This window comes from Marmota marmota, unplaced genomic scaffold (genome assembly GCF_001458135.2).
Source record: "Marmota marmota marmota unplaced genomic scaffold, marMar, whole genome shotgun sequence".
NCBI classification, from domain to species: Eukaryota; Metazoa; Chordata; class Mammalia; order Rodentia; family Sciuridae; genus Marmota; species Marmota marmota.
Genome location: NW_026000242.1, coordinates 27,752,743 through 27,763,070, shown reverse-complemented (window position 1 = coordinate 27,763,070; position 10,328 = coordinate 27,752,743). Strand labels below are relative to the sequence as shown.

Sequence of the window (10,328 nt, the reverse complement as noted above, 5' to 3'; positions counted from 1 at the left end):
AAGATTTTAAGTATGATTATTAGAACTACTTGTCAACAGTTATGTATATTTAACTTGGGAGATTGGATTTTATTAAATAACTAAAGGACAGTAAAAATTAGTATTTGATAAATACTAAAGTAAATGTCTCCAGGCACAGTGGTGGAGCTTGTAGTCCCAGCTTTACAGAAGACTGAGGGGGGAGGATGACTGGAGCCCAGAAGTTCCAGGCCAGTATGGGCAACAAAGTGAGGCCCCCCATCTTTTTTAAAAAAAAAGTAAATTTCAAGTCTTAAATATATGCAATAGCATGTTTATAGAGCATTTGTTCAGAAGTATCATCAAAACTAGAAAACCAGCTAGTTTCTATGAAATCTATGAATCTTTGGAAATTTTTAAAAATAAATTTTTGGAAAAGTAATTCAAATGATTCTGACTTTTCATATGCTAAGTAAGCATGTTAAAACCAGAGACATTCCAGTTAATGAGATGATCTATTAACAATTTTTTTTTTTTTTTTTAGTACTGAGGATTGAACCGAGGTTACTCTTCATGGAGCTACATCCCCATCCCTTTTTTATTTTTATTTTGAGATAGGGTCTCCCTAAGTTGCCAAGGCTGGCCTCGAACTTAAAATCCTTCTGCCTCAGCTTCCTGAATCGCTGGGATTATAGGCATGTGCTACCATGTCCTGCTCTATTAACAGGACATGGTTTTTGACCAACCGTTTATTGAGAACTAAAATACACAGGGGTCAGTTTGTAGCAAAGGGTACAAAGGAGAGAAGTACAGCTTTCCAGTGAAATAATGTATTGTCCTTAACTTCAGAGCCTTGTGAACAGGCCTTACATTTGTCTAATAAATGGCAATGAAGAATATTCTAAAAGAAAAAGAATAAAACAAACAATTCCAGCAGTGCTCTTAGAAATAGAAATCTGCTTAAGAGTTTTGTCCTTAATCCTTACTGTGATTGGTCTGGAGTAGGATTCTCCACCCACTTTGTCATCATCGTCTTTTTTTTTTTTTTTTTTTCTGCCTTCATTTTATTTATCTCCCTCTACTTGCACACATCATCACTTGAACATTTAAGGTAAGATACTAATCTCTGTAAATGTATACCTATTTATTGTAAGTTATNTTTTTTTTTTTTTTTTTTTTTTTTTTTTAGTTTTGGGGATTGAACCCAGGGGCACTTAATCACTGAGCCATATCTCCAGCCCTTTTTAATTTTTATTTTGAGACAGGGTTTCACTAAGATGTTTAGGACCTAACTAAGTTGCCAATGTTGGGATCCGGAAATGCTTTTAAAAGAAAAAAGGTGGGTCAGGCACTGAGGCACATGCCTACAATTCCAGCAGTTTGGGAGCTGAGGCAGGAGTATTACAAATTTTAGGCCAGCCCTGGCAATTTAGCTAAATCCTGTCTCAAAGTAGAAAATAAAAAGGCTTAGGGATATAAACAGTTAAAGCACCCCTGGGTTTGATCCCCATCCAGTATTAAAAACAAGAGAGAGAAAAGAGGTAACAAAAGGCAAAAAAAAAAATAGACGTGTAGATTTAGTTATCCTGTGAGACAGAGAACATGTTAGGGGTGTCAGGCCAGGACAGGGGGGCAATCTCCACTCATAGCTTCCTTAGCATCCCCCCAGGCCAGGGGGCACAGCTCTCCAGCTTTTACTCTCAGTTTGAGGAAATACAGAGGCAGAAAAATATATTAGAAACTTGCTTTAATTTCAGAGGAGTCCTTAATTGCAGTATTTCATTTTGATCCTTAAAAATACATTGCTCCCAATGCGATGGTGCACACCTGTAATCCCAGCAGCTCAAAAGAGAATTGCGAGTACAAAGCCAGCCTCACCAAAGGCAAAGTGCTAAGCAACTCAGTGAGACCCTGTCTAAATAAAATACAAAATAGGGCTAGGGCACTATTCAGTGGTCGAGTGTCCCTGAGTTCAATCCCTGGTACTGAAAAAAAAAGTACATTGCTCTTTGGATTTATAACTGTGACACCTATTCTGTTTTACATTTGTACTATGACATATCTACAAGAAAGTGCACTTATCTTGAGGTATAGCTTATTTAATGTTTACATGTAACTGCTGTCCAAATCAAAATCTAAAATGTTTTTCATATCCCAAAAGACTCCTTCATGGAGCTTCCCAATGTCTTTATCCTGAGAGGTAACCACTGTTTTTACTTTTATCACCGTGGATCAGTTGCCTATTTGAAATACATAAAGTTAAATCATACAGTCTTTACTCTTGTTGTGTCTGGCTTCTTTTGCTCAACATTTTGTCTGTAGTCTTCCTTGTGTTGCATGTGATTGCCTACTTTTTAGAGTTTAAATATTTACACTTTAATAAGTTTTTGGAATCTCCCTTAAAGAAAGGTGGTCCTCACCTGAGTGTAGTCTTTTTATCTTCAGAAGTTTATAATCACCGTGGATAAGATTATGTTTGTGTCTTATATTATAACTTCGGATTATGCCAAAGTCTAAGTTCATAAGTAAGACTATTTCTTGGTTGATGGTATAGCCCAGTGGTAGAGCCTGTGCTTAGCATGCCTGAGGCCCAGGGTTCAATCCCTAGGACCTGAAAAAATAAAAATAGAAGACCATTTCTGCACTCTTTTTTTATTACACAAGTTTAGGTTAGGAGTGTGATGCAGAAAATTTGAAGGAAAATTTGATATATGATGGCCAAATTTTTCCCTAATGTTAAATAACCCTTTTTCTTCTCTTTATTAGTTATGCAGAAGGGACTAAAAGATAACTTTGCTGATGTCCAAGTGTCTGTAGTTGATTGCCCTGATTTGACTAAGGAACCATTTACCTTTCCTGTAAAAGGTAAGCAGTTTTTGCAATATGCTTCTGGTTTTTACTTGTAATCATTTTTTTGAAACCAGTGTTATTTTTATCTATGAATAAAGGATATTTTCATAGCTTTTAGGCTAAATTGTGCATAATTTTTGTGCTCTTGTTTTTTGGTGTTGGTGAAATTTCATTTTGTAACCTTGTGGAAAAAGATTGTATTTTGTAATTTTTGTAACTTCCTTGGTTATATAATATACAATAGGCTAGAATATTGGTAACACATGAGAGTTTTGTTCAAATTACTGTTAGGGAAACTTACTTTAATTTTTGTTTTTATTTATTTATTCAGACCAGAAATAATCTTAAAAGGCTTATTTAATGTTTGGTATAAGTACTAGGTCCAGTAGATGTGAAAACTGAGGTTGAGAGAGAGTAAACTCTGTGTGAATCATAATCAGGATTTGAATGCAGGTCTGTATGCTTTAGAAATCTAAACTTCTCCTAATATAACCTACTATATGAGGAATTTGGAGATAATACAGTGTTGTTTTACTATGAAATTGATATCTTTGTTAAAAAATAGTTTGCCATAGAATTCCTGAACTCTAGTTCTGTCTCTACCACATAAGAATTTAATTAACCTGAGTAAACCATTTAATTTATCTCAGCCTCAGATACATGAACATAAGGGGACTTTAGTTGAATGTTCTTGTTGGGTCTTTTCACTTTAAGCAGTCTTTAACTAGAACTGTAAACTCCAGCAGGTTTGTTTCCAAATGGCAATTTCTCTTAGCACTGTGAAATCATTCACAATATTTTTGGATAGCCATATTTCTTCTATAGGAAGGAGTGATATATTCTCCTTACTAGTTAATTAATTAAAATAAAATAAAAATCAGAAAACATAGAAGAATACAGGGAAGAAAAAAACGGTTAATCTTAATTGTGTCTTCCAAAGGCTATACCTGGAAAAAACTTCTGATCAATCATATGACAGTCAGGAAATGATAGTACTGGAAGCCAGGGGTGTGTGTGTGTGTGTGTGTGTGTGTGTGTGTGTGTGAGAGAGAGAGAGAGAGAGAGAGAGAGATCTTTCTCAAACATGGTTAGATATTTTCTATGTGAATTGGTCTCACTCAGGTCACTAATAGCCTTGGTTTGTTTATGAGTATTACTTCATCTCTACATATTTCATAGTTTCATAGTTTGGCCATCACTGCCTGACATTTTCCCTTTAGTGATCTCTCCTCTCTCTCTGGTTTCTCTTGTTGTGTCTGGCATCTTTTGCTCAACATTTTTTTCTCTTCTTCCTTGGTTCCTACCTCCTTCCTTATTTTTTCCTAGCTCCTTTCTCTTTATAGCAGGCTCTTAAGTATTGATATTTGCCAGAATTGTTTCTTATCATCTTATTTTGTGTACTCTCTCTTGAGTTTGTTTTTTTTTTTTTTTTGTTTTGTTTTGTGTGTGTGTGTGTACTCACTTGTGGTTTTAATTACCGACTAGATACAACGAAATCTGTTCCACCCAAATATCTACAGATCAGTATTTCTACTGCCAGTAGAACATATCCTCCTATATATATTAAGGACAAGTCAACACATCTAAAATTTAACTCATTACTTCACTCTAGATGCTTATTTCCTTTCTTCTTTCTATATTTTCCTTTTCTCCATCTCTACAGTCTCCATTTTGAGCTATTATTTGTCTTTTCCCTGGACTATAAATAGAGTCACCTAATTGTTCCTTTAGGCTTCACCTTCACTATCACTTATGAGTAGAGTCTTATCTATTCATAAGCTCTGCTTATTCGTGAAAAACATTTCCTATATCCCCAACTACAAAAGGGACCTATAAAATTCTACATCTACCCCTCTGCATAGCTGAAGAAATAGAGCAATCATATCTACTTTACTATGTAATATGTGAGCAGGAAACTGTCAAGACCACTTTTTCTCAAACAAAAGGTAGTTTATTTTCTACCCTACACTTAAAAGAAAAGTGCCTTCTCCTAAATTGTGTCTACATATTTCATAGTTTGGCCATCACTGCCTGAGTGACTAGGTTAAACCTCAGATGAATCCACAGCCTTGTACTTTGATGATAATTAAAAATGTAGGAAGACTGGGGTGTAGTTCATTGGTAGAGTGTGTTCTAAGTAGGCATAAGGCCTTGGGTTCAATCCTCAGCACCAGAAAAGAAAAAAAAAAATCTAAGTAGAAAATATCTAGCACCTAAAGTTATCTTTAATTACTTATCATGAGTATAAACAATCTTGGGAATAAGTAATTTATAAGAGGATCTTGCAATATGGACCTAAAGAACATATATTCTACCAGAGAAAAATGTTTTAAATTTTAAAAAGATTTTAACCATAAATAAAAATAAAAAGACAAGAGATCAAACAGCCACTAAAAATTAGTTTTTAAAGGTTTAAGACTAATTTGAGAAACCTCACCCAATCCAAACTTTGACTCCAATTCTAGCCCTCACCCTATCATCAACTTTCAGTTGCCTTTATGCTGTCACCTCTATCAAGCCATACTTAGTCATGATGGTATTGGAGACACAGGTACTTAAAATAGAACAGGAGTACTAGCTACTTATATCTTCTAAACCTGCTATTTGCAAAACTATGAGACTGAAGAAATTATTTATTCTTAATAATTTGATGACTTCCATCATTTTATATGTAAATTATATTTGCCTATTTTTAAGATGGCTTGTGTTTTTTAGGCATCTGTGGGAAAACTAGAATTGCAGAAGTAGGAGGTGTGCCTTACTTAATTCCTCTTGTAAACAAAAAGAAAGTAAGTGTATTTTACTCTTCATATTCATATGAAGGTTGTAGAACTTGGTTGATTCATATTTATTATCAGAAGACCTGTTGATCAATGTGGCAGGGATAGAAATACTAATGGACTCAGTAATAAAAAATAAACCAGGAAATTTTTATAAGTTAAGATTTAAATAATTTTCTTCTTCTTTTTAGGTTTATGATCTGAATATAATTGCAAAAGAAATCAACTTGCCTGGAGCCTTTATTCTTGGAGCAGGGGCAGGCCCATTTCAGACTCTTGGGTTCAATTCTGAGGTAAGCTTATATATAATTATTTTATTTTATTGATTTGACTTTTGGTTTGTCCTTTTCTATTTAATTCCCTACCAAAAAAGCCCACTTTCTGAGTGTTGTGGGTGGTAGATATCATATCTCTCCAGATTGGCACTGCTTGATATGGATTTGGACAATATCACATGTTCTAATTGATCTAGCTATAAAGAAACACTAATCTTTAGTTTCAGTTTCTCTTAGGGACTAGGTTAAACCTCAGATGAATCCACAGTCCTAAGGTATCCTGCTGAAGGCCTTGAAATGTAAAAGATTTTTATCATTATGTATTTTTAAACATTTTTTTGGTTGTAGACAGACACAATATCTTTGTTTGATTTAATTTATTTATGAGTGCTGAGGATTGAACCCAGTGCCTCATGCATGCAAGGCAAGCACTCAACTACTAAGCTACAACCCCAGCCCTAGATTTTTATCATTATATATTATAGGATTCCATGCTTCTCTATAAATCTTTGCTTTTGATATAAAGGCAGTTTTGGATTAGAAGAGTGGAATATTTCATGATGTAGTCACCTCTTTACAAATAGTAGGAAACTATTAAAATAGTATGATGGTTATTTATCAAAGTTAATAGCTCTTACTAGTGTATGTCATTTATGCTGAATAATGTTAATCACTATTAATACTATTAATATTATAATATATTATTACTTAGTATAGGTGATATATACCAGTAATATATAATATATAATACTTGTTTGTGTAATCTTAAAATATCACTATTACTTCATATATCCTGACTACAAGACTAAATGACCTCTTTCGTCTGTCCATAATAGATGTGACTCTTAGTAGTCATACAAGTTCCAGTATTTAAGATAGAAAAAAGGGTTAAAATTTTAAGTTGAACATTTTCAAGCGAATATTCCAATTTATATCAACAATATAACAAATATTGTAGACATTTTATAAAGTATCTTTTCCAGTGTTTTGTATTTAAAATTAGATGCTTCATATCCCCACATTTTGGGGAAGTATGTTTCTTTCTTTTGTGTGTGTGTGTGTGTGTGTGTGTGTTTCTGGAGACTAATCATGTATTCTCATTAAAATTTGAAATGAATGTCTTAAAGTCTGAGATAAAATATGTTGTTACATGACTCAAGATACCCTCTATGCACAGAGATACTAAGATTGACTAATTTTTTTTTTCAGTTTATGCCAGTTATTCAAACAGAAAGTGAACACAACCCTCCTGTGAATGGAAGTTACTTTGCTCGTATTAACCCTGCAGATGGAGGATGCCTATTACAGAAATACAGCCAGAAATACCATGATTTTGGATGTGCATTACTGGCTAATCTTTTTGCCAGCGAGGGCCAACCTGGCAAGGTGATTTTGTCTATAAAAACACAGAAGTCTTTAAATGTTCTCAGATAGCTAAAAATTAGAATTTTTATTGCCCTAAATATGGTTTTTCTAAGAAAATCAGAGGTACTACAGTCAAAGGTCTTTATTTAACCCAGTTATGAAAGATTCAGAATAGTATAGGCAGAGTAAAAGTCTTATCTAAAATCAATGTTAATAAATATTTAATAGGCAATACCTTTTTCTAACTAATTTGGGAAGTGAGTCATTTATATGAACTTTGTGGCTAAATAAATAATATCTACTTACAGGTATTAAATAGGAACTTCGCTTATTCCTGACTGGTAACATGTTGTGTTAGATAGAAATGGGGGTAGCAAAACATTAGAGTGAAAGAAGGATAAGGATAATTAATGTCTCACTTCATATTTTCTTTTCTAATATTTTTTAAATTGTCGATGGCCCTTTATTTTATTTATTAATTTATTTATATGTGGTGCTGAGAATCTAACCCAGTGCCTCACACATGCTAGACAAGTGCTCTACCACTGAGCCACAATCCCAGCCGCTCACTTCATATTTTCTTTTGATTAGTGCACAAAAAAATGATTTCAGTGTTGGTATTTGTGAGGACTCTCAGATTTTGTAAGATATAGCCACCCCAATTACTTTGAGAAATGAGGTAGTGAAGTAAAAATACCTAATAAAATAGAGAAAACAAAGTCCAGTATTTTACAGGAAGTGAGAAAATTTAATCATTTTTCCTTTACCCCATTTACCAGAGGTTAAACCCTTCAAGCTAGGGAATTCTCAGCCTTTTATCCCCTTGACATATATGTTAAGAGTCTCTACAGTTCAGTGTAGCACTTAATTCAAGAAAATATGAATTTATTTATATTATTATTATTATTAACTTATTTATTTATTAAAGTTATATATAATAATGTATGTGTATATACAGGACTATGTGTGTGTGTGTGTGTGTGTGTGTGTGTGTGTGTATAATATACACATGGTTGATGAAGACTCAGGGGATTGAGACACCTCAGCTTACATTTGGATATACTAAGCAAACAGAATATTGCTTGATGGTATTAAGTTATACCATGTTATATTTAGTAATTAAATAAAATTTTACAGCTTATCCAATATAATGTATATTTATATCTTCTATAGGTCATTGAGGTAAAAGCCAAACGAAGAACTGGACAACTTAACTTTGTGACTTGTATGAGACAAACTCTGGAAAAACAATATGGAGACAAGCCTGTAGGGATGGGAGGTACTTTTATAGTTCAGAAGGGAAAAGTAAAGGCTCACATTATGGTAAGGGCCTATGTATGTATACTCTTATGTATGGATATATACATGTGCACATGCTTAAATTAATATCTCAGAATTTTTAAATACATTGGGAATTCTACCTTTAAATATACCCTAAACAAATCCTTTTGTTGTGAGTATATTACTTAAAAGTTTAAATGACAATACTGTAAGTCATAATACTAAATAATGATGAGGTAAAGTTCTTTTTTCACATTACTGTATTGGAACTTTTTTTTCAATGTGCTTGTTTGTAAGATCGAGATTTTTTTTTTCTTCTTTTTGAGGTACTGGGGATTTAAACTCAGGGATGCTCTACCACTGAGTGACATCCCAGATCTTTAAAAAAAAAAAATTTTTTTTTGAAACAGAGTCTTGCAAAATTGCCTAGGCTGGTCTTAAACTTGGAATACTGCTATTTCAACCTCCTTAGTCATTGGGATTACAGGCATGCACAACTACACTTAGCTATTTATTTTGCTGTTGTTGACTATGCTTTTGGTGTCATAGCTAAGAAATCATGACAAAACCCAATGTCATGAAATTTTCCACTGTTTTCTCCTAAAAGTTTTAGCTCTTACATTCAGATCTTTGATCCATTTGAATTAATTTTTATATCTGGTATAAGGTAAGTGTCAAACTTCATTCTTTTTTTTGTACCAGGGATTGAACCCAGGGGTACTTTTCCACTGAGCCATTTCCCCACCATTTTTTTTTTTTTTTAAAACATATATTTTATTTAGAAACAGGGTCTCACTGAGTTGCTTCGGGCTTTGCTAGGTTCCTAAGGCTGGCTTTGAACTCACAATCCTGCTGTCTCAGCCTCCCAAGCCACTGGGATTACAGGCATGCTCCACCAACTTCATTCTTTTACATGTGGATATGTAGTTTTCCCAGCAACATTTGTTGAAAAGACTGTTGTTTTCTCATTGAATATTATTGGCATCCTTGTTAAATCATTTGACCCTATATTCAAGGATTTATTTCTGGCCTCTCTAGTCCGTTGATCTGGCTGTCTGTCTTTATGCAGTAATGCAGTTTTGATTACTGAGGCTTTGTAGTTTGCTTGTTTATAGTACTGGAAATTGAACCTAAAGTCCCTCTGTTGCTGAGCCATGCTTCCAACCCTTCTTTATTTTATTTTGAGACAGTCTTGCTAAAAAGCAGGGGCTGGTCTTGAACTTTCAATCTTCCTGGCCCAGCCTCCAGAGTTGCTGGGACTATAGGTGGGTGCCACCATATGCAACTTGGAGTAACTTTTGAAACCAAGAATGTGAGATCTCTAATTTTTTTCAAGTTTGTTTTTAAAAAATGGGGTTTTTTTTGGGGGGGGGGGGGAACAGTCTTGCTTATGTTGTGTAGGGTGGCCTTGAATTTGCCATATTCCTGCCTCTGGCTCCAAAGTAGGTGCAATATTACAGGCATGCACGTGTATCACTGAACCAGGCTAGTATTGATTTCTTCTAAGTATCCAATTCCTAAACACAGGATGCCTTTCTATTAATTGGAATCTTCTTTAATTCAGCAAAAATTTGTAGTTTTCAGTATACAAGTCTTTTACCTTCTTGGTTAAGTTTATTTCAAAGTATTTTATTCTTTTTTGATGCTTCTACCCAATTTTAGTGTCTTGCTTTCCTCACCCCTTGTTACTTAATAATCATGGCATTTAAGATTAGGATGGTGGGGCTGGGGTTATAGCTCAGTGATAGAGTACTTGTTGGGATCAATCTCAATCCCCACCCAGCACCACACACACACACACAAAAAAAAAAAAAAAAAA

At 34.0% G+C, this 10,328-nt stretch overlaps 1 protein-coding gene across 3 annotated transcripts in view; it reads left to right on the top strand.

Annotated features, from left to right (window-relative positions):
* The first annotated feature begins 2,692 nt into the window (after positions 1-2,692).
* Positions 2,693-10,328, top strand: part of CUNH11orf54 (chromosome unknown C11orf54 homolog) — a 14,578-nt gene continuing 6,942 nt past the window's right edge. The window contains exons 1-5 of one of the 3 annotated variants that reach the window (XM_015489986.2): positions 2,694-2,823; positions 5,524-5,597; positions 5,780-5,881; positions 7,073-7,249; positions 8,402-8,551. In XM_015489986.2, coding sequence (XP_015345472.1) covers positions 2,727-2,823; positions 5,524-5,597; positions 5,780-5,881; positions 7,073-7,249; positions 8,402-8,551 — 600 coding nt within the window. In that variant the 5' untranslated portion in view covers positions 2,694-2,726. Of the gene's footprint in view, positions 2,824-5,523; positions 5,598-5,779; positions 5,882-7,072; positions 7,250-8,401; positions 8,552-10,328 lie in introns of all 3 variants that reach the window. The other 2 variants (XM_048795732.1, XM_048795733.1) reach the window with 2 other exon arrangements.